General features: G+C 42.1%; 1 protein-coding gene across 2 annotated transcripts; it reads left to right on the top strand.

Moving 5' to 3' along the window:
- Nucleotides 1-13: 13 nt before the first annotated feature.
- GTF3C4 (general transcription factor IIIC subunit 4) lies at nt 14-23,550 on the top strand. Of its 2 annotated transcripts, XM_004423605.3 has the most exons (5): nt 18-903; nt 7,505-9,331; nt 12,315-12,445; nt 15,484-15,572; nt 17,449-23,550. In XM_004423605.3, exons 1-5 carry the CDS (start codon nt 556-558, stop codon nt 17,511-17,513), a joined length of 2,460 nt encoding a protein of 819 aa, XP_004423662.1. In that variant the 5' UTR covers nt 18-555; the 3' UTR covers nt 17,514-23,550. The 2 variants fall into 2 exon arrangements, with proteins under 2 accessions (XP_087274990.1, XP_004423662.1); XM_087418864.1 differs by lacking the exon at nt 12,315-12,445 and having other exon boundaries at nt 14-903.
- Nucleotides 23,551-23,743: the final 193 nt, after the last annotated feature.

The raw sequence follows: 23,743 nt of genomic DNA, 5'->3' as shown, positions 1-23,743 counted from the left end.
GCGAGGGACGCCGGCCGGCGAGAGTGGCCGCTCGCTTGGCGTCTTTCGTGGCTGGGCCTATGGCAGGGGATGCCAAGTGACACTCAACCCCAGAGTTTACGCTTGTGAACTTCTCTGAATTCCTCTGAGAAACAAGAGGCCGTGCGCCATCTAACCAACGTTTCCCTTCTTTGCCGCCAAGTTCCTGTTTCCTCAGCAGTTGAGTAAGGCATAGCTCGTTGCCCGGGAGGTCCCTAAAGAGGCCTGGACATTGGTCATCGGAGAGGGGGTCCTCGAGGCTCCCTGCCCCGCACCCACCCGCGGCCGAGCACCAGCGCTTCGGTCCGGCCCGCAGGGGAGGCGGCTTTTCTAGACAGGCAGCGCCTTGGCCACCTGGCAGGGCTGGGTCGCCTAGCAACGGCGGGGTCCTTCCTGGCTCTGGGGCGCTCCGGGTCTGAGGGGAGAAAACCGCCGCGGAGGGCGCTGGGGGCCGGCGGCGACGGGGCGGGAGGCGGCCACGGGGCGGCGACGCGGCCTTGGCGAGCCCGGGGATCCGGCCTCTGCGTCTGAGGGGAGATGGACAAGGCCCGGGTGAGGCCCGCGGCGGACGGGCCTGCGCCGCCCGAGGAGGAGGAGAGCGAGGGGGGCGGCGAGGCGGGCGGGAAGGAGCCGGCGGTGGACGCGGCCCCCGGGCCCAGCGCGGCGTTCCGCCTCCTGGTGACTCGGCGCGAGCCGGCCGTGAAGCTGCAGTATGCAGTGAGCGGCCTGGAGCCGCTGGCCTGGTCCGAGGACCACCGCGTGTCCGTGTCCACTGCCCGCAGCGTCGCTGTGCTGGAGCTCATCTGCGACGTGCACAACCCGGGCCAGGACCTGGTCATCCACCGCACCTCGGTGCCCGCGCCCCTCAACAGCTGTCTCCTCAAAGTAAGTCCTTCCCGGGCCCCAGCCCTGGGGTCTCCTCCTGTCCCCCTCGCGCGGCCGCGTCGCTGTCCCTGGGGAATCCCGGCCCACATAGTCGGGGATTCCCCTCCTCGCACCCAGCGTTTACGGCTAAGCGGCTAGGGTCGCCGTGGCTTAAAAAACAGACAGACAAAAAATCTTGCAGCGGTTTGCGCCCAGTTTCCCGAATCACCCACCCCCTCCCGACACACACATGTATTCTGAGAGGTCCCCTCGGAGCCGTGTCCTCCCTTCGCCCCTGCGGCTGGCTGGCTGCGGGCGCAGATTACTCTCCGTCGTGCTCTCTGAGACTCCACCTCCCGTTGACCCAACCCCAGACCTGCCTCTACAGTTGCTCCTATTGTCTGGGACCGACTCCCAGAGGCCCTTGGCTGGCTTTGTTTACTGTGACGTGCCCTCCTCTTGCGCCGCTTTTGCTTTGGGAGAGGAAAAATTGGTCCTTTCCGTTGTCTTAACTGTTTCAGCGGCTTTCTTATGAGTAGTCTTTGCTTCTCACCTTGAGCAGATGGGTAAATACTGCATCTCTGGGTTTGTGCTCCAGTTTTTCTTTAATAACTAAACGTCTTTGGGTTGTAGAATGAGAAATATAAGCCTCCGGAAATAAATGCAGTTTTTAACTTCAAGTCCAAGGTCTCTGTGTAGATTTAGCGCTTTCAGCCTCATACAAACTAAGTTTGCCTTCAGAAGTTTAGGGTTCCTAACGTTTTAGTTTTAATATCACCATTTTTAAATTCTTTTTTTTAAGTAGTAAGTCATATCGTTTATTTTAGTGATTTGGAAGTATAAAAACCTTCCCTATTTCCTTTATACATCTGTATGCATATATGTGGTCTACCACAGCGTATATTCACTCATTCAACAGATATTTGAATACCACCGTGTTTCAGCTAGGCACTGATCTAGGTTCTGGAAATAAAGCAGTGTACAAAGTCCCTATCCCCGTGGAGCTTACGTTCTTGGGCAAGTCAGGAACAAATAACCCTGTAATATCAGGTAGTGATAAGTGCTGTAAAGATATGTATTCATGTACAGAGAACGTATTTATGTGGAAGTGTTTTTATGAAAACTCGTACTTTGTCCGGCCATTTTAAATATGAATCATTTAACTGTGGGTAGGGTGCAGGGAGCCCACACCACTGTTTAGCATACTTAATTCAAGTTTTAAACAGACACCTTGTTATTGTATTAGATCATTGGTAAACTTGTATGACTAAACCTTCAAAGGTCTTCTTGGAGAAGATATGAAGAAATTGGTTCAAGTATAGACCGATCAGGTGGATAGATGTTGGTGGTGCTGTGAAATTCAGGAACACTCAAAGAGGGAGGCGGAAGAAGGGATTTTAAAAGTGTGTCCTCTGGAGCTAGCCCTGATGGCCTAGCGGCTCAAGTTCCTCGAGCTCCTCTTCAGCAGCCCGGGTTCGGTTCCTGGCGTGGAACCACACTACTTGTCTGTCAGTAGCCATGCTGTGGCAGAAGCTCACATAGAAGAACTAGAAGAATTTACAACTAGGGGCCGGCCCCGTGGCTTATCGGTTAAGTGTGTGCGCTCCGCTACTGACGGCCCGGGTTCGGATCCCGGGCACGCACTGACGCACCGCTTCTCCAGCCATGCTGAGGCACTGTCCCACATATAGCAGCTACAAGGATGTGCAGCTGTGACATGCAACTATCTACTGGGGCTTTGGGGAGAAAGGGGGAAAAAAAAAAGAAGAACTTACAACTATACACAACTATGTACTGGGGCGTTGGGGGGTGGAAGGAAAAAAAAAAGGAGGAAGATTGGCAACAGATGTTAGCTTAGGGAGAATCTTCCTCTGGAAATAAATAAACAAATAAAAAGTGTATCCTCTACTGAAAAGGAACTTACTATTTCCAAGGATGTTTATATGCACATCAATTAGAAAATTTTAAGTGTGTGTCAATATGGTGGAGATTTAATGCTTTAGCAGAGAGAATTTAAAGAAAGTAAGGACTAGTGAGGGGACGTGCTTATCAGAGAAGGTTATCTGGTGGTGAATCTGCAGCAATCCTAAAAGAAGGCAGGTTTGGGGTTGTAAGAGGAAGGGAGGAAAGGTCATCCAGGTAGCATGAATGACATGTCCATCTCATGCACATACAATATATAAGTCGTGAACATAATTTACTGTTGTTTGTATAAGTAATGATGGGTCAACAGATGAGCTCAAGTAGCTCTTCTAGAGAGTCAGAAAGTAAAATGAGGTCAATTTGGGAACTTTGGAGGTCAGTATGAGGACGTTGGCTTCAATCTAGGAAACCCTAAGGTGCTGTTACAGGATCATAAGCATGTACAGACCTGGTATGGTTCAAGAATATGAATTTGGCTGGATTAGAGGCAAGAAGATGATTGTTGAGATCAGTATAAAATAGGGGTTAAGAGATTGGACGTTGGCACAAGATAGCAAGATAGGCCTATCTATAAAACGAGGATAATAAAACCCACCTTGTTTAGACTTTTTGAAAGATTAAATTAAATACACATATGTATATATATGGATATTTATATATGTATACACACACACACACACACACACATAATCACTTAGCACAGTTCCTGGCACACTAAATGCTCAAGTTAAAAAATGCAGTCATACGGGTGTGAAGGAATGAATCTGAATTAATGCTGTGGCTATGGATATGAAGATGTCCGTAGTATTCTGATAAAAATTTGACTCCATCATTGGTTCCACAAGTGTCTAACAAGGAATAGGAACTCTTTATATATCCCTCTAATAATTGATAGATAGCTTGCCTGAAATTAATTAGTGGCATCTTCCCCTTCTGTACTGTTCGGTATGCACATCACACAAACCATCAATCAGTCAGCAGTCTTAATTAGACTAGGACTGCCTGGTGAATGAATGCTGAGTCGTCCCTGCAATTCTAAAAGAGGCCTCTGTGGGATCAAACTGTGATGCAATGGAGGAATGCAAAGAAGTCTGTATTCAGTACCTTGATGGCTCTACCCATTGACAGTCCCTGGGGATTTAAGTCTACTCAGTGTCCTCCTGCTTGCCTTTGCTCTAACAGAAAACATGGACATTCTGCAACCCAGAGCACAGTATTAGTGTGTAGCTCTGCTAGAAGGCTACATGACAACCCCCTTTGAAGCTTTGCTCTGTGATTCTGTTATTTAGCTTATGAATTTCTTTCAAGAAAATATGCAGTTATAGAATAGTTGAGATATTATCTGGTATCTGCTATTTGCAAGTTACTGTCCTGGTCACTGAGGATATGTGACATGAAGGTGAATGATATAAATCTGAAAAGCAATAAAATAGTAATTTAAATTAAGTTGCAATTTTTCTTCCCATTGGACTGCTGATTTAGTGAATCATCTAGTTGTATACAGTTCCAAATTCCAATAATATATATATAACTAATTTTATTGTGTATCACTTGTTAGGAGCATTAGAAAGTATTAACTCCATCTACTACATTAAGTTAAATAACTCTTGGAATCATATTCCTGCCCTCAAGAAGCTTCCTGTCTAATAGCTTCAAATGAGTTTTTATTTGTTAGGTGCTTACAAAGTACACAGCTATTAGCAGTAATAGTGGCCAACTGGGAACAGGATAGTATATAATTAAATGATTGGCTAGGGGCAGGCCTCTAGGAGCTGGATTCATAAGTGGTATGCTCCTTGGGCATCTGAGTACTTGTTTTATTTTGTTAACTTGTTTTGTGATAATGGAGAGTTGGGGGGAGGTGCAGTAGGCTAATTCAAACTAATAGATTAGCAATTACGGTACAGAACCATAAGGATTTTCCCTGCTGGTTGAGATCCATGCTGCTCTCCATCCTATTGAGAATTCTTCCTACAACCAGTAGGACCAAGGGTTGCTTGAGCCTACTTATTGCCTCCTGTGCTGCTGCTCTGGGTTACAAATCCTGTAAGGTTACTTTTAGTTCTATAGTAGCTTTTATTTGTAGTAAATTTATCTATTCTAAGGATTATTGCTTAGTTTATTACAGTATTATAGGATTTGGTGAACAATTTTATATCTACCCTTCATTTGGTGGACAACTTAATATCTACCCTGCATTTTATATACTTTTATTAGGTATCATTAACATTCACTTAATCCTCAGAGAGTGTTAATAATTATCATCATAGCTAACATTTATTGAGCACTTACTAATATATGCTCTACGTATATTGACTTATTTAACCTTCCTAACTCTATGAGACATGTGTTATTCTCTTTATAAATGAGGAAATTAGGGCCAGAGGGTTTAAGCAACTTGCACAGGATCACAGAGCTAGTATGTGATAGAGCCAAGCACTTGAGCGTCATAGCACAGATTTGCGGTCATTATGCTTTGCTTCATTATGTCAGATTTCAAATTTTATCTACCCATACAAAGCTCTGGGCTTTGATTAGCACTATTTTATTAACAGGCTAACCAGCTACACCTCTATTTAGTTGGAATTTCTAGTCTGTATTTCTCCAGCGTGTCCATAAGTGTGTCTGAGAGACTACCTTAAATGCCTTTCTAAAATCAAGATATACTGCGTAGGACACTATTTCCAGAGTGTCATTAACATTCATCCTTTATCATTAGGATGATAAAGGATGACATCCCCAAAAGAGGCTCTGTTTTTAAAAAATAAAAGTTTGAATAACTCTGGTTAAATAAGTCTCTTTGGTAGCTCCTTGGCCAAGGCATTCAGTGTGCTCCTATGACTCTTGAAGGGGGAATGATGTGTAATATATAGCATTTCCAAAACTTATTTGGCCACAGAACTCGTTTTCAGGGGACAATTTGGGGGAGTGGTGTTCTGTATAACACACTTTAGGAAAAGTCATCTAATTCATTTGTTGGACAACTTTATATCTACCTTTCATTTTATATGCTTATTTATTATGTCGTCTAGCAGTTTCGGCAAAAAAGAGAGTAAGATTAGATTATTCCAGTTATCCTATGCTAGTTTCTCATGATCGCTGCAGTTTGCTAATACATGGAAGAAGTTTCTTCCCTGTCAGGCTTAATGGTCTATAGTTTTTGTTATCTATTTACCATTTGGGGGATATCTTTTAACTATCTGTTGCACTCTGGTTTTCTGACACATTCCCCAGTTGTCTAAGCTTTGTGGAGGAATGTAGTGATTTTGAGTTCAGCATCTTCCAAGTTCTTTCTGTGTCCTGGACTGTAATCCCTCTGGGTTTGGGGACTTAAACACATTTAAAGTGACTTTTATTATATCCATTTATATCTTAGGCTTGAATTCCTTTTTAATCATGTTTATTCTACCCTTTCCAGTTTCAACATCAGCCTCTATGTAAAAGGAGATTGACACTAGAAAAGAATTGAAAGATTCTGCTTTCTTTCTGTGTTATCCATTTCTCTAAAGACAGTGGGTCAAGTCCTTTCTTCTTCCTGCTTCCAACATAACAGAAACCATATTTTAGTTGATTTCTCCTCTTTTTTGGCTTTAGACTTCCTGGCTATTATGACTCTGGACCACTTTCTTTTGGTCATTTATCTCTTCCTCCACCTTTAATGTCCCTTTAAAATCTTTTTAAAGAGCTCACCATCTTACAGCTAGACACTAAATAAATAGCACTGCTGATGTATGTTAGAAACTTGGAGGAGGGAGAGAGGAATGAAAAGTAGGATGATCTCAGAAGGCCTCATAGAATTAGACCTGGAAGGATGGATGAGATTTAGAAAAGAGGAAAGAGAGTGTTCTAGCCAAGGGAGCTAGGGAAGGCAGAGGTGGGAATGTCCAGGGAATGGCAGATAGCCTAATCGGAGTGAACATTATTCTCTAGAAACAGCGGACAAAGCAGTTCGAGTTGGCCCTCAGCATAATTTGTAAATGAAATTTTGGATAGAAAACTTAAAGCTGGCATTTATATCATAAAGATATTATTAAAAATCCAAATATCTAATTGTATCAAAGATGTATATAAATATATATTTTCATGACTTTTTAATACCTTTATTGTTTTGTGACTAGTTCAGCTACATGTTCTCTTGGCTCTTAACAATCAAGTACATCTTGGGGCCGGCCCAGTAGCATAGTGATTAAGTTCGTGCGCTCTGCTTCGGCAGCCCGGTATTCTTGGATTCGGATCCTGGGCGCAGGCCTACACACCACTCATCAAGCCATGCTGTGGCAGCGTCCCACATAGAAAAATAAAGGAAGATTGGCACAGATGTTAGCTCAGGGACAATCTTCCTCAAAGAAAAAGAGGAAGATTGGCAACAGATGTTAGCTCAGGGCCAAAAAAAAAGAATCAAGTACATCTGTATCATCTCTATTACTTACGTCAATTCTAAGAATGTGGGAACCAAGCTATGAATATTGACGGCATTTATTCTGACTCTTTAAAGAAAAAAGCCATTTCCTGAGTAAATGCTCATTTAGTTTTAGACATGTACTTGATCTTTTAAATGCATGTAATACCAAAATTAACAGAACTGATATAAAATTACTGCATATATTAATGTGAATCTGTTAATACACCCAAACAATATAAATATATTCCTCTTAGAGTGAAATATTTATCTGATAGTTTTTATGTCTCTTATTTTCAGGTTGGCTCAAAAACAGAAGTTGCTGAGTGTAAGGAGAAATTTGCCACCTCTAAAGACCCCACAGTCAGTCAGACTTTCATGTTGGATAGGGTTTTCAACCCTGAGGGGAAGGCTTTGCCTCCGCTGAGAGGATTCAAGTACACTAGCTGGTCCCCCATGGGTTGTGATGCTAACGGCCGGTGCCTCCTGGCAGCGCTGACCATGGACAATCGCCTGACCATTCAGGCTAACCTCAACAGACTGCAGTGGGTCCAGCTGGTCGATCTAACTGAGATTTACGGAGAACGTCTTTATGAGACCAGTTACAGGCTCTCTAAAAATGAGGCCCCGGAAGGAAATCTTGGGGATTTTGCTGAGTTTCAGAGAAGACACAGCATGCAGACACCAGTCAGGATGGAGTGGTCGGGCATCTGTACTACGCAGCAAGTCAAGCATAACAACGAGTGCCGGGACGTGGGCAGCGTGCTTTTGGCAGTCCTGTTTGAAAACGGTAACATTGCTGTGTGGCAGTTTCAGCTACCGTTTGTAGGAAAGGAATCCATCTCTTCGTGCAACACAATTGAGTCAGGAATCAACTCTCCTAGTGTTTTATTTTGGTGGGAATATGAGCACAACAATCGGAAAATGAGTGGCCTTATTGTGGGGAGTGCTTTTGGACCTGTAAAAATTCTTCCTGTCAATCTCAAAGCAGTTAAAGGCTATTTCACTTTAAGGCAGCCTGTTGTCTTATGGAAAGAAATGGACCAGTTGCCAGTGCACAGCATCAAATGTGTACCACTTTATCACCCTTACCAGAAGTGTAGTTGTAGCTTAGTGGTGGCTGCAAGAGGGTCCTATGTGTTTTGGTGTCTTCTTCTGATCTCCAAAGCAGGTCTGAACGTTCACAATTCCCACGTCACAGGCCTTCACTCACTGCCAATTGTCTCCATGACTGCAGACAAGCAGAATGGAACCGTCTATACTTGTTCCAGTGATGGGAAAGTGAGGCAGCTGATTCCCATTTTCACAGATGTTGCATTAAAGTTTGAACACCAGTTGATTAAACTCTCAGATGTGTTTGGCTCGGTGAGGACACACGGGATAGCAGTGAGCCCCTGTGGTGCGTATCTGGCCGTCATTACGACTGAGGGCATGGTCAACGGCCTCCATCCTGTGAACAAAAACTACCAGGTCCAGTTTGTTACTCTCAAAACCTTTGAAGAGGCAGCTGCTCAGCTCCTGGAGTCTTCCGTTCAAAATCTCTTTAAGCAGGTAGATTTAATAGACCTAGTACGCTGGAAGATTTTAAAAGATAAACATATCCCTCAGTTTTTACAAGAAGCTTTGGAAAAAAAGATTGAAAGCAGTGGGGCCACTTATTTTTGGCGTTTCAAACTTTTCCTCTTGAGGATTTTGTATCAGTCAATGCAGAAAACCCCTTCAGAAGCCTTATGTAAACCCACCCATGAGGACTCAAAAATCTTACTAGTTGACTCACCTGGGATGGGCAATACTGAGGATGAACAGCAGGAAGAAGGCACTTCTTCCAAACAGGTGACTAAGCAAGGCCTTCAGGAGAGGAGCAAGGAAGGTGATCCAGAGGACCCCACAGATGACTCACTTACCCAGTCTGGAGATGTTGGAGGCCGTGAGCCAATGGAAGAGAAACTCCTTGAAATCCAAGGGAAAATTGAAGCCGTGGAAATGCACTTGACCAGAGAGCACATGAAGCGAGTCTTAGGAGAAGTGTACCTGCACACCTGGATCACAGAAAACACTAGCATCCCCACCAGGGGACTCTGTAACTTTTTAATGTCTGATGAAGAGTATGATGACAGAACAGCACGGGTAGGTGTTTATTAACAAATGCACTGAAACCATGAAAAGTCTGCTTGCTTCGTGAGAAAGAAATGACCTAAATTGAATTCCTAAAGCTCAACTTTTACTTTGACATTTTTTGGTAATTGATTGGCATGAGGTGCAGGATAATAAATAGAAAACATGGATTAATGGAGAGGACATAATCATATCACGAAAAGAATATTTCGATTCTTCTTTTCACTATGGCCTTGACTGATGTGCAAGATTTGCAAGATGAGATTTCCAGGCTGTGGGTGAGCTCGAGCAGGCTGCATTTAGCAGAGTAGTTTGTGATTGGGCCGTCACAGCAGGGGGTGTGTGGCACCATGCGCCCTTCCCTCACTGTTTGCAAAAAATTGGAGGGTTTTTTTAGGTAGGAGTGGTGGCAGGGATTGTTTCCATTTGAAAGGACTTGAGGAGGTCTTCTAATTTAGCCAAGAAGGGCATATAAAGTAAACAAATTATTACTAATATGTTTTGTGGTTTTTTGTTTTACAAAAACTGAGCATAATCTTTATTTTGATGTTAGAACAATCTTACCGTGTTATCCAAAGTGTATTCCACAGAATTCAAGTTCCCCAACAGAACACTGGGGTTCCAAGCTAGGGAACATACTGCATATTCAATAGTCCTCTTAAAGGTTCCCAGTGCACATTAGCCTTCTAAGGGTTCTGAGAATTCCTACAGAGAAGAAACCATTTAACTTTGTGTAGCTCAGTGTTATCCAGACTTACTCATCAGGGAACCTTTCTTTGAGCTAACAACTGCTAAAATCTTGAAGAACTTGTGTTTCAAGGAGCATGCTATATACTAAAATATTCAAAATCACAAAAGCCTGTGTTCCTTTTTACCCCAAAGATTGATGCTTATTCTCACTGCCTAAAATCTTATTTAAAATATTAATTGAAGGCAATAAATTCAAATATCTTCATGCCTAATCTTAAACCATTTGAAAATCACTTGTTGCATTTTCTTGTTGGAAAGTGTATGTACGTACACCCCTAAAATTATTGCTCATAGGATGTTTGCAGTAATCTGAAGAGTAGTTAAGATGTACTGTTCATGTAACTGACTTTTCATGTTTGCAAGTCAGCTTTTAAGAATTGTTTCATTGTGGTCTAAATTGTGTGGAAGAATTTTCTGGTTATCACTGTCTCATAGGACCTAGCAGGGATATTATAAGAGGTAGTGAAATATTAACAAAAACATTTTAGAACATATGTAATGGAAGTTGATTGGTAATGGTTTAGAGTGATTGTCCAGATGCTGCATGAGCGTGGGAAGCTACATTTAGCATAGTCATGTGATTCCAGCAGAGCCAGTTTAAAGATGGGAATATTATACCTCTGCCCATCTATAGCAACTGAGTTTTGATTGAAAACAATGCATTTCATGTCTTTAAAATCCCACTATATGCATAAAATGAATCTTTTCAAACCTAGTATGTTGACTTACTAATAATTATAAATTGTTTCTGAGATTCTCAGCCTGGTATGTTGGTATCGTTAGACCAGCATCTCTCAGCCATTGTTTTCATTATCCTTCCACCCACCCCCCAGCATTTTAAGGCATTTTTTTCCTAATTGTTCTTACCCGTGAAATTTTAATACCACAGATATATTGTGTATCTGTTTAGGTACTATGTGTATATCTGTGCTTTATACATGAAAAGGGTGAAGATTTTTTGTCCCCCGAGAACCAATATTCGCCCCCTTGGAAGGAATATCACCCCTGTTGAGAATGTGTGAGTTAAACTGACACAGCTGGGGTTGCATAATGAAGGCTCTTGAGAGCAAACAAGCAGTACTTCCTTATGTAAGATTTGAGTGCATCTCTACTGGAGGAATTCTGAGCAGATTTTGTTCCTGTATCACTATCAGGATGTTTGGCCTATCTAGAAAAGAGGGAAGGGGTAGTTGTCCCTGCTGTAATGGACCATGAACTAGAATTCTGAAGACCAAAAAAGGCTAAAAGTTAATGGACTTTAAATTTGTAAATTATATACAGAGTAGGTAAGACTCCCTCTGAGCTATTAAGATACCCTTCAAACCTTAGTGAACTAATTTTAGTGAATGGCAGACTTAGAGAGTTCTTCCACGAGAGCTTAAGTGTAAATGGATTAAAAACTTGGAAGGACATTATCTGCTAGTAAGACAAGATGGTTCTTAAGGGTTGGTGTATCCCATGCCTCTGAATGATACAGCCAGTGAAGGGTTTTTCAACAAAATATTGAAGTGGATCAGTGTTCTTCAGACTTTCACTTTTAGAGTGGTGTAATCCTAATAAACAAAGCCGAGAAAAGCGAAGCTGAAATAGGGACAAGGCCTGGAGCCTGCACTGTCGACCCTCACTGCCACCTCCCCACTCCCACCGTGGGTCCTGCCGTGCCTCAGCAGTGGAGCTCAGCGGATCTCAGACTGCAGGCTCCTAGACTAGATTGCTCATGGGTCTTTGGACCATCAGGAGGGGAAATTATTATTTTTTAATTCTGATTCTTTTTATTTTGTAAGGCTTTCTTAAAGAATAGACATTTGTACAGTTCTACAAAGTTAGTATTTCATGGACTATTTTGCCTATAAAGATTATGCTTTTCCTTCTTAAAGTCAACACATTGTAAGTAATAGTTAAATACTTTGTCTTCTAACAGAACTCTGAAGTCCTTGTTTCAGAAGCAACTAAAACGAGGCAAGTAATCAGATTTTGGCTTTTCAGAACAGTTTTTCCTATAGTGGTTATAGTTTACCCTGTTATCACAGGGTCCCTGAATGAATTATTTTACTCAGCCAGCTGGCACAAGTTGAAGGTCTAGCTTTTTCGCTTTCAGACATTCTGATGGGCCTATGTGGACATGCAGATCTCCTGCCTCGTGGCAGGTACTGCGTGTTTGTTCATTTCTCCTGTGTTGGTAGGCTTTTCCTTCAGGATGCCCTGCACTCTCCACTAAACACTGCTGACTGCTTTGTCTTACTAGGTGCTGATTGGACACATCTCAAAGAAGATGAACAAACAGACTTTCCCTGAGCACTGTAGTTTGTGTAAAGAGATCTTGCCATTCACAGATCGCAAACAGGCAGTCTGTTCCAATGGCCACATTTGGCTCCGGTAAGCCATTTTAAGCCAGCTGCTGCTTTTGCTCATTTTTGAGTTTTGTATAGCACAAACCACTGTAAAGAATTTATCCAAAATATATGTTGCCCATGCTGTTAGTTGGAGGAAAGCTGCTGTTATAAGACCTGGTGTGGGCTTTTTTCATCAGTTTGACTAAAGCAGGACCTCCTTTAAAGACAGTTTTTTGCTGCTTGATATTTATAGGGGTTTTTAAATTTATTTTGGTAATGCTGTTTTCCTTTGAAGTAGCATTAAATTTTTTTTTTTTTCTTGTGAGGAAGATCAGCACTGAGCTAACATCTGATGCCAATCCTCCTCTTTTTTGCTGAGGGAGATTGCCCCTGAGCTAACATCCGTGCCCATCTTCTTCCACTCTATATGGGACGCCGCCACAGCATGGCTCTACAAGCAGTGCGTTGGTGCGCGCCTGGGATCCAAACCGGCAAACCCCGGGCCGCTGCAGCGGAGCACGCACACTTAACCGCTTGGCCCCTAAAGTAGCATTAAATTTTTAAAAATTATTATTACAAAAGTAATACCTGTTAACGGAATATAAAAGTGCTTGTGCCCTTTTTTGTTAAACTTTATAATAAAAGGTAGAAGTCGTCTTCCTTCTCTTAGTCTCACTCTGAGAGGGAACCCTGGCGTGTCCTCATTTTATGGACCTTTGAGCTGCGTTTGACACAGCTGATCACTCCTTGCTCCTCCTTGAAGCACTCAATCACCTGGCTCCCTGGACGCAGTGCTCCCTGCTTTTCCTCCTGCCTCTGACTCTTCTCTTAGTCGTCGTTGCTGATTAAACTTCATCTTCTTGATGTCCATCTTTGACCTGGTTTTATTCTGTCAGCACTCTCCCTTGGCTGTTGCATTTCATGTGTACACTGGTGCCTTAAACGTATAGCTTTAGCCTGAATCTCTCCCCCTCAGTCCAGACTTACATACCTAACCACCTGCTCAGTATCCCTGTTTGGAAGGTTAAATGGCATTTCAAATTCGAATCCAGCCTTTCCTCACTACCTCCACCTCTACGGCCCTGGTCCAAGACAACAGCGTCTCCTGTCCAGATCATTACAATTATCTCCCAACCTGGGCTTCCAGCTTCCATCCTTGCCCCCTCCAGTCTGTTCTCAGTGTAGCCGTGATTGTGATCCTGTTGAGACTTGTCAGCTCGGGTCACCCCTCTGCTCAGAACTCTCCAGTGGCTGCCCCTTTCTGATGAGTAAAAGCTAAAATCCTGTTAGTGATCAAGACGACACAGTCTGGCCCCCATCCCCCCCACATTTCCCTGTCTTGCTCACTTCATTCTGAGCGCACTGGCCTCGTTGTTCCTCAGGTACGCGAGGCACCCCTCCCGCTTCAGGATGCCTGCACTGACTGTTCTCTCTGCCTGGAGTGCTCTTGCAGCAGGTGTCCAGATGGCTTCCTCAGCTGTCCCTTTATCAGTTAGGCCTTCCTGGCCATGCTACCTAAAATTATAACACCCTGCTGACATTCCTCTCCCCTCCCAATATTCTTCATCCCTCTTCCTTGCTTTAATTTCCTCCTTAGCAATTATCACCATTTAATATATTTTTTATTTTTTGTTGTTCTCCCTCCTCTGGTATAGAAAGCTCCATGAGGACAGGGAGTTTTTTAACAGTAACAGAATTGTGCTACACATACTACCTTAACAACTTGCCAATTCTCTGTGTCAAAATATTGTGGACAGTTTTCCAGTCAGTACGTAGATCCCATTCTTAACAGCTGTAGAATTTTCCATTGTGTAGATGTTCCATTGTTTACTCCCTCATTGATGGATATTTGGATTTTTTACAATTTTTATTGCATTCCTACACTTTTTCTAATTTGTACGGCCTTTTTTTTTTAAAGGAGAGGACAGGAAACAAGCTTGTAGTAGTAGTAGGCTTGTCATCATCATCGTCATCATAACAGCAACAACTAACCTCTGTTGAGCACTGTGTGTATGCCAGGCACTATTCTAAGCAGTACACATGGACTGGGTTCCTGCATCCTCACACGCATGCACAGGGGCACTGCAATTATTTCTGTTTTTACAGATGAGGAAACTGATGGCTGACGAAGTTAAATAATTTGCCCAAAGTCACAGGCAGTTAGTGGCAGAGCTGAGAAGCTGGCATTCTGGCTCCAGAGCTCACGTGTAACCAACCACTATACATTGTGGTCTCTCAGCCGGGTTCCTTCACAAAACTTGTTTTCATTCTTGCTGATTGCAGTTCATGCCAGAATAGGCAGTCTAATTTCTCCATGTGAGAATGGGTGCTTTCCCTCACTCAGGTGTAATCTTTCTTCCTGTGTACCCAAGTCTTTACTCAAAGTAAATGTACTTGGAATCTCTTGCCCCATCCCCCTTCCTCTTTGTAGTTTCCTACTCCTTAGTTGCTTAACTGTGATCTTTCAGAAAAGCTTCCCTGCGGAAACCAGGTGCACTCTCCGTCTCATTGCAGTCCCCCTTCTCTTATTTGCCTGGTCCTGGGAGATGCTCAGTGAATAGTCATTGGATGAATCAAACCTCTGAACATTTGTTCATGTCCCTTTTTTTTTTGCACCATTAATATTGTCTTCTATATTCTTCAGGTTTTCCCCACTGTACTGTCAGATTCTTAAAGATAGTGCTTATACCTAATCTTAAAAATCACTAAGAATAATTTTCAATATAATACATGATCAATTTTTTTTAACAAATCAAAAATTCAATTACAGTCAGGAATGGGCAGGCTCAATTCTTTCCCAGGGCTGCAAACGGGGGGAAGAAGCTGCAGTGGCTGCCTGCATTAGAAGCTCTGCATGGCTTCGCTTAGTCACCTGACACCCACACTTCCCCTTTACTAGTGTCGGGGGTGGAGGTCAGGCCAGCTTAGGTGTGCAGAGGGATACATTGTTGGCACGCGTTTATGAAGAGTTTCTGCCCTTTACTTGGTTACCGTGTGGTTTTAGAATAACTGGCGATGGTCGCCCTCAAGGCTGTGCTGCTTTTCTCGGTAGAACTGACGATGCAGTCTCTCTTCTTTCAGGTGCTTTCTAACCTACCAGTCCTGCCAGAGTTTGATATACAGAAGGTGTTTGCTCCACGACAGCATTGCCCGCCATCCAGCTCCAGAAGGTGAGTGCTTTCCCAGCCATGGACGGGGAGATTGAGCATGCTGGCAGAGCGCCAGCGCCTCAGAATCGTGCCTCGGGTCAGGCTCCACACTGCTTATCTTATGGCATCAGGGAGGCTGAGCAGGCTCGTTCTGCTCTTCACAGTATCATGAAGGCACAACTGATTAAAAATGATAATTGGGATATGTCATGTTAAAGTACATATTGCATTTAAGTATATGAGTGTGTGGGGCTGCAGTTTGCTGTTCTGTCACTGAGAACAAATTCATTCAAAAAAATGTCAGAACTTGTTTTAGACAGCATACATAGATTATATTTGAATGAAAACTCTGCAAATGATAATGTATACAAAGACAGCATTGCTAAGCCAGCAGTAAGATATGCACTTGGAGTCATTCTAGTAGCCATGCTGGGTTTTTTTCCAGTTGGTCTATATTCTCTTTCCTGATAGCCCAGGTGACAAAGCCCACATGTCTGAGATAACTAGTTGGAAATAAGATCATAGACCAGGGCAAGGAATTAGTGATTTAAATAGCCACACGAATGTCAAATTTATGACCAAACGTTCATTTTTTCTTTTTTTGTATATGTGTGAGGAAGATCAGCCCTGAGCTAACATCGTGCTAATCTTCCTCTTTTTGCTGAGGAAGACCAGCTCTGAGCTAACATCTATTGCCAATCCTCCTCCTTTTTTTTCCCCCAAAGCCCCAGTAGATAGTTGTATGTCATAGTTGCACATCCTTCTAGTTGCTGTGTGTGGGACGTGGCCTCAGCATGGCCGGAGAAGCGGTGTGTCGGTGCGCGCCTGGGATCCAAACTCGGGCCGCCGGTAGCGGAGCGCGTGCACTTAACCGCTAAGCCACGGGGCCGGCCCCCAAAGGTTTATTAACATCACACTCTAACCAAAGGAGCTAACTAGACACAAGCATATACAGTTATATACGTTTTGGGGGAAATCTGTGGTCTCCAGTACAACAGAAAACATTCTATATAAAGCTACACCTTTATTCTTGGTTTTTTCTCTAAACTGGCTAAAGCTCTCTAATTCTGAGAAGTTGGTGTGTTGGCAGCTTGTGTTCTGTTTTAACTTTTTATTATGGAAAGTGTAATCATATATAAAAGTAGAGAAAAGAGTATAATAAACCCACATGTACCCATCACTCAACTTCAGAAACTGCCAACTCATGCCCTTTTATGTTTCCTCCGTAGTCCCCCACTCTCTTCCCTCTTATTGGATTATTTTGAAACAAATTTTTGGGAACTTGTAAACACTCACTGCGATTGAGAATAGGTATACTTTTTAGGCAGGAAGTCAGGAAGAGATTGAAACAAAAAACATACACCTACCTGCCAGTTGACTTGAGTTAAGCCACATACAGCTTTTGGGAAGAGTGAGAATCTACTGGGTCTGGAGAGTAGTAGTAGAGTAGAGCATTTCACAGACCAGGGAAGTTTTTAAGAGGGTTTTTAAGAGGGGGAGAAGGTGTCACCCCAGTGTTGCCATGTTTTTATTTCTCCAAATAATGCGTGTTTAACAAGTTACTGTTACTGTAATTTTATAAAAGAATATTTCAACATTAACAGTGTATGAAGGGTACACTCTCAGAACAAAGTATAGTCCTTTCTTTAAATTGAATAAATTTAGCTTTATGAAACACTTGTTACCCTTATTTTCCTCTTTCATCACACAGTTAGCTTTGGGAACCACAGATTTAGTGCTGCCTCGATTAGAATGTTGGAGTGAGGTGCTTTGTCCAGGCCGCAGAGCTGGGACCAGAGTGCTTGTCTCTGGACACTGCAGTCCCTCCAGGGTTCATCCTATTTGACTGCCTTTTCTGAAGCTAACAAGCTCAGTACCGCTTGTCTTCCTTTTGCAGATCCGGACTGGATTAAGAGGTTACTGCAAAGCCCCTGCCCTTTCTGCGATTCTCCTGTCTTCTAAATGTCAGCAGTGGGAAGATAGAAGGGGCATGTACTCTGCTATAGAAAGTGCCCTCTAGCCTGAAGAGCTAGGGTGCGCTGGAGTAAGCCTGGCCTTCCCAAGCGGAGAGGTGCTCTTCATGATTGTAAATAGTGCCCTGGGAACTCATTTCTGAAGTGCATTCTCCATCTCCAGGGGCTAAAGGATATCTTTAAAATGACTGAATGCAGAGATTTTAGGTCATTTTGAGATGAACGTTAGTCCCCACTCCTTACTCAATGAGGAACACTTATTTTTCAAGTGTCTTGACTGAAGCAGTTTGAACAAAAAGAATGCCCTGTCATTTTTAGGAACAGAATGATCTCTTCCAGGGAGTTTGGATAAGGGCCTTGCCGGGCTGAGTTAGACTTTAATCCTAGCCTTGGTCTGGAACTGCCTTGTGGTTCCAGAGAGCTTAAATTACCTGGTACGTGGAGGTCAGTATACCAACAGATATTAAAAGTGTCTAAAAGAACTCATAGGCCTGATATCTTGTCCTCAACAGGTAGCTGCAGATCTGTGTTCCACTGATTCTTGTTTTTCATGCATATTGAAAACATTTTTCTAAAACTTGGTATTTTGAGAGGGTGAAGCCAAGACTAAAGTTGGTTTTAATGTGTCAAAAGAGCATGTGACTCTTATACGTTAATAATTGTGACTTATTTTTAATCTCCTGTGTCATCAGATTTCCTGCCCCAACTCCTTAATATGTATACAGATGTCAAGTATTCCAGTTCACCCGTGTCACATCTCTGCTACAGACTTAACTGTGATAACCTAGACGAGATATTTGTACATAGAAGAAAAAGAATATTTTCTCCTTTTAGTATTAAAACTTTTAATATTTTTAATGTTGACATTTCCAGACATTTCATTTCTATCTGGTATAAGAGTGTGCACAGAATCTATGTAGAGACTTCCAGAAAGAGACGGGCAGCTCAGAAGTGCAGACACTTGCACTCTGGTGCTATAAGTGAGTGTAGTTCAGTTGACCAGAGCCTGGGAATGTCTTCTCTCTGCAAAGGTCCTTGATATTTATAATACAGGTATTTTTCTGGGGGCTCTTAAGAGGAGATGTTAGATGTTAATTGGTCTTAAAACCTAAAATAAAAAATAGACATTCTGGAATTACAGTGTTCTTGGATTTTTAAAATAAGTATCCTAGGGATTGGTGCTAATCAATAGGACTACAATGCACACATCTTGAAATGGTGCATATTTCTCGAAAGTTGAATAGGAAATACAAAATGTGAAATTCTAATTCATATTACATGCTATTTTGCCTTTAATATAATTTTATGCTTTTATTTTGTATCCTTAGTGAAAGACATTTTATCCTCACTTGAGAAACACTTGATATTTGGATAACACTGTAACAGAACACATCACACACCACACTTGTGTCCCATGGTGTGTCGTGTCCGTCCCCCCACCCCCTCCCCCCGGTTCAGATGTAGTGGAGACAAGCCCTTAAGAGGCACTTTCAGTCTGGTTTGAAATGTCTTTTGTTTCCTCTTCAAATTTTTGTTTTGTCTTCTATGTTTAATTATGTATTTGCTGGAGTCTTCTGATTATCTTTCTCATTTTGGTGGTAATTTCAAGAATAGTGTTTATCCAGGTTTTAGGGTCCAGCATGTTAAATTGATTTTCAAGAAGGAACCAGGCAGCATTAAAATCGTGATCACCACAGCTCAGAGGCTACTGGTATGGCTGCACTTGGTTGTGGCTGTAGCTGTTTCACTTGACAATAAACATGACAATAAAAATTGGGATCATGGCAAGGAGTTATTGCAGTTTTAATAATCATGGCATGCTTAGTTTCACTTGTTTTCTTGTTCAGTAGTTGTAGTCAGTAGTTGTTCTTATTGGGGAATTTTGTGCTGCTGCCATTTAAAACTTACATTAAGTTTTTATTTAAAGCAGCACTGCATTTTGGGGAACATTTAACTCTTAGGAGTTAACTAAAAGGGATCTCCCGAATCATTTTGTATGTCTGTATAGGAGTAAACCTGGCAGCTATTTCACAAGAACATGGCTTTTCTCCAGAGGGGGCTGGGCCCAGTGGCATTCTTAAGACTGAAATCCAGCCAACACCTGCCTCAGCCCAACCTTCTGCACCCCCAGATGAGAGGCCTTCCCGCTTTTCCTGTCCCACGCCCCATCCGTGGAGGCTACTCCATTGCCCTGTGAGAATGAGAGGAGATTTTGAGTTACTGGCGGCATCACAGTGCACTTTTGAGTTTCACTAAGGTTCAGCCTGCCTGAGGATAGTGTTGATTGGTGAAACCTTGGAAAAGTGAGAGTGACACAGGAGTCTTGGGATTATTAAATGCCTCTCCTGGTTTAAACTTATCATACCCTCTATGCCTTCCTAAAATTTGCCTGATCTATTTAGTGGATTCTAAGTTTATTCAGCTGTCACTGTAATAACTGTTTCAGGAATGGAAGAAATGGTAGAAGTGATGCTGCTGCGCTGTGTTCAAGTGCAGGAGCAAAGATTCTAGACAATTAGACCTTTTAAGCTACAACCGTGTTGCATTTTGGGAGTCTGATATGCACACCTGTGTCACATTTTTTCTGCCTAAGGTTAATTTGTTCCTATTATTCCAGATAAGAAATTGATAGCTTGTTATGCTTGATATTCATTCTGAAATCCTCATGTGTCCACCACCCAGACTTCAGGCAATCTCTACCTGCTATTATATCTGCCAAAACTACCAATTATTTTTCAGTGTCAAAAGTTATTAGAACCACTAGTGAAGCTCATGGTTGAATGTGACATTCTTCTGCTTCTCCCTCTAAGAAGCTTTGGAGAATGTTAACGTTGAATCGTGTGGGTTGGACCTGTTAGTTTCACAGGTTAATTAGGTTAAAAGAATGTTAAAGGGTAATAATTAAATATTAAAATATATTCTGTTGTAATTATAACAGTATCAGGTAAGACACAGAAGAAATTGATGCTTGTTGGTGCTTGTTGGGAGGAAGGCAGTGCCGGTTTGTGGAGCAGCTGCTGCTCTGGAGTTGGGTGAATTGCTGCAGTTCCTGGACGCTGGTCCATTTCCACAGGAGCTGTCCGTCCTTTCTGCTCCTGACCTCTCTCTGGCTTTTCCTTCCCCGAGGGGGCCCGAGGCGGGTGGGGGGGGTCCTCTTGATTTCCGTTCCTTTAGTTCTCTCAGCTTTAGGACACATTCAGAGCTAACAGATTTCATGTTTGAAAGAAAAATATATTAGTGATAAAATTTCTAAAAGCTAAATCACATAGTAGGTCTCGCTTCCTAGAAGAAGCTATTAAACAGTAATTTTTCTTTGTAAAGGTAATAGTGTTCGTTGTTAACAACTTGGTAAACTGTATCTGGTTTTCTTCAGAACTCATAATTTCCCCGGCAGAGTGCTCACCAGCTCTTGGCTGGGCTTTGGGCTGGAGTGTGCTAGATGTCAGCTCCTTAACACCACCTGCCCCTCTACCCAAGCCAGTATGATTCTTGACAGGCAAAAATTCTGGTTTAAGCTAAGCGGAATGGGTTATATTCAGAGTCAGCAAGCCTAAATTTTTTAAGGGAAAGAATAATTTTTTATTCTGCCCTTGTTTCTTTTTAGAGCTTGGGCAGCACAAACAGCAAGTAGCCAGACGAATAAGTGAATCTCTTTACAGTTAGCCCACCGTGGACTGTTCTGAGTCTCTGCATGGCTTCCATAAGTCATCATAAATGTAGCTTCGTGCTCTCACCTGCTCCTCTGTGTGTGGGTGGAGGTGAGCAACTCAGTGAGACTGCAGAGCATCTCAAGAACCCACCCTTTCCCCTCAAGCTTGTCGGATTCTCAGAATGCCTCTAAAGAATCTAACTGAAGTGAATTGTTGTCATTTTAGTTATTAGTGGAAGTACCAGTTGGCAGCTTCAAGCAGAGTTTTAGACTGTATCTCAGTCTCATGTTTATTAAACTTTGAACTGCTCTCTCTTGAAGCTAAAAGAGGTTTTTGGAGTTAAGATCTTCACGTCTGCTAACATGATATCTGCTATTCAAACTGATTATAGAGCATGTGAAATTTGACTATCCTTGAATTAAATCAAATTTGCAGAATATAGAGTTGCTTCTAATGATCTAATACAGCGTCACTATGCTGATGAAACAGCAGGGTTTTTCAGAAGATTGTATCAAGACTTGTTAGCTGGGCTGTCTGGGAGATAGGATACAGCCTCCCATCTGCATATATAATGTGGTGTAAGACAGGGCTGTTTCTGAAACTTGCTGTGGAAATCCGTAAATTTAATAGAGGAATGACTATTTATTAGGATGTCCTCTAAAAAAGTTAATCTTTTTGGCATGTGACTATTTCTCCCCCAACCTCTTTATCCAATTAGTTGATTCAGCTTTTCTTATCTTGAATTTTCTTTGAGTTATAACTGTGCTCCAGCAGGAAACTTCATATCCAGTCTGAGGTCCCAGTCGGTGAGCTTATTTGGAACAATAGTGTTTGAATTACCAACATGGTGTTCATTCATTCCTGCCAGGCTGGGGAGGAGCTGAAAAAAGGGAAAGATGATACTCTTGTCCTGATATCATCAAGTAAAGGCAGAGGCCATCTAGTTGAAATGTTGTAAATGGGTTTGGAAGAATTACATTTCAGAAGTCTAAATCTTATGGTTATTTTTAAGGTAAAATTTTGCTTATCTCATCGTCATGAAATCCTGTTACTTTCATAAAAAGATCCTGTAAAGTAGTCATATTGGACGATGAAGGAGGTTGTGATGGCTTTGAGGCATTTCATACTTCATCACTTTTACATTTGGCTAACAGATTGGGAGGGTTTTGTGTATTTTGTTTTGTTTTTGGTACTAATGCAAAAATGAATTACGTCTTTTTCAAGACTTTGACTCAGATTTGTACTTTAACGTATGAAAGGAAAGTGAATATCAAACTTTTTTATACAGAAATGAGACTGTAAAGAAAAATAAGTCTGTGTTGTGTGTAGTGAGATATATTTTATGTTTACCCAATGCCTGTGCTAGTCTTTGTGCTCGGCTTTGAATTATATGTATGTTTACATACGACATTTTTTGAAATAAAAAGAACAGCCATCTAAAAAACTTAAGGTTATAAAAAGGAGATGGTTTTTTAATTCTTACCGTCTGATTAGGTAGTGTGTTTTAGATTTTTAGTGTTTAAATTTAAAAACTTTAAGAATAATTACACATTTTGCTTGGAATCCCCCCCATCCAAGGGAAGATTGGCTGCTCCCTTCCATTGTACATATGCGCATAGTGTCCATTACTAGATTGTAAGCTCCTCATGGCAGGGACTGTCTGTTCATCTTGGTAGCTCCTGCAGCACCTAATGGAAAGTGCCTTGCACAGAGTAGGTGCTCATGACATGTAGAATGAGTGAGTAACGTCCTGCCACCTTTAAGATGAAGCATGGTTCACTTTTTCCAGTGCATTCAAAACTGCAAAGAACTAATGACCAGAAGAGGGCCAAATTCTTTCTTGGGTTTGAACAGAGTTTCTTGGGTTGAACCAGACCATGCCATATCCTTTAGCACTATGTAGCCTTCTCTTCCCAAAGATAATATACCAGCATCCTGAGCTTTTATCTAATATTAGGGCAGAGGTTTCTGGGGAAAGTTTGAACTGGGGGAATATTATAGAGAAAATGAAATGGAAATTTTGGAGGGTGTTTTTCTGTCAGTATACAGCCCTGTGGGGCAATCTTATTTTAGTTATTACTGAAGAAAGGGGTGATAAAGCCTCTGCTTCTTTACCAGTTAGCTGGTTGTCCAGTTATCCAGTTTATGAAAGACCATTGGTTTTTAGCTTTTTCCCATTTTGGATTCCTCTCAATTGCTCGTATGATTCTAGTCCTTAGAGTCTAATAAAGTTGCTGTGAATATCCAGTGCTGTATATACTGGCAGTTTTATAAATGTGAAATAACCTCAAATATGTTGTGTTTTGTATGCAGAGCCACTAGTATTATCTTGGCCACTTTTTTATTCAAAATAAATAAATAATAGAATTATTTGTATATTGTGTGCATATTTTATCAGGTTCACATGGTTTGTACAAAGTTTAGAAACCTCTTTAGGCCTGACCAGCACCAGCAAGGTTAAGTAATGCCAAGGTGTGTGCAGAGGAGAAGGAAGGAGCTATGTATGTCAGAGAAATGGCCATCAGCAAGTACCCCAATCAGTTCAGTATGTCTGTGGTTGTTTATTACA

This window comes from Ceratotherium simum, chromosome 29 (assembly GCF_057802395.1).
Source record: "Ceratotherium simum simum isolate JZ-2026a chromosome 29, ASM5780239v1, whole genome shotgun sequence".
Lineage (NCBI taxonomy): Eukaryota > Metazoa > Chordata > Mammalia > Perissodactyla > Rhinocerotidae > Ceratotherium > Ceratotherium simum.
Note: the sequence above shows the minus strand (reverse complement) of the source record. Positions and strands in the feature narration are given on the sequence as shown.